At 62.7% G+C, this 542-nt stretch overlaps 1 protein-coding gene across 1 annotated transcript; it reads right to left on the bottom strand.

Annotated features, from left to right (window-relative positions):
• Positions 1-10: 10 nt before the first annotated feature.
• SDRG_17206 (ATP-binding cassette, subfamily B (MDR/TAP), member 1) lies at positions 11-505 on the bottom strand (the record flags this gene model as incomplete). The annotated part of the gene is made up of 2 exons (XM_008623445.1): positions 11-86; positions 160-505. Coding segments are annotated over 2 exons (422 nt in total), but the record flags the coding sequence as incomplete, so codon positions are not given.
• Between the last annotated feature and the right edge of the window lie 37 nt (positions 506-542).

Here is a 542-nt window from a genome sequence, read left to right on the forward strand (position 1 = left end):
GTGCACTTGGTCAAGAGGACGCCCCAGACGGGAAAGACGCCGCCGTTGAGGACCGCACCGATACCACCCAGCACAAGATTCCATGTCTCGGGCTTGCTCAGACTCCAGACGCGCGAGAGCGGCACAGGCGTGGCCTCGTCAGCGTCAGTCGTTGTCGACGCGGCCACCGAGACGGCGTCGGTGGCATAGGCTTCTTTAAGCGACTGCTTGGTGCTCAGGCGGTTGCGGCCGACGACCACCGGTGACGAAGCGTCACTGTCGGTCGGCGCCTTCTTCATCTGCGCCTCGACAAGCGTCTTGTAGTGACCGTGCGGCAGCTGCAGAAGCGCGTCGTGCGTGCCTTCTTCGACAACGTTGCCCGCTTCAAGCACCGCAATGCGGTCGGCGTTGCGGATCGTCGAGAGACGGTGCGCAATGATGATCGTGGTCCGGTTGCCCGACGCCACCAGATGATCGAGCGACGCCTGCACAATGTGCTCGCTCTCCGTGTCGAGCGCCGACGTCGCTTCGTCCAGAATCAGAATGCTCGGGTTCTTGATGAT

Source organism: Saprolegnia diclina (assembly GCF_000281045.1).
Source record: "Saprolegnia diclina VS20 unplaced genomic scaffold supercont1.214, whole genome shotgun sequence".
Taxonomy (NCBI): Eukaryota; Oomycota; class Saprolegniomycetes; order Saprolegniales; family Saprolegniaceae; genus Saprolegnia; species Saprolegnia diclina.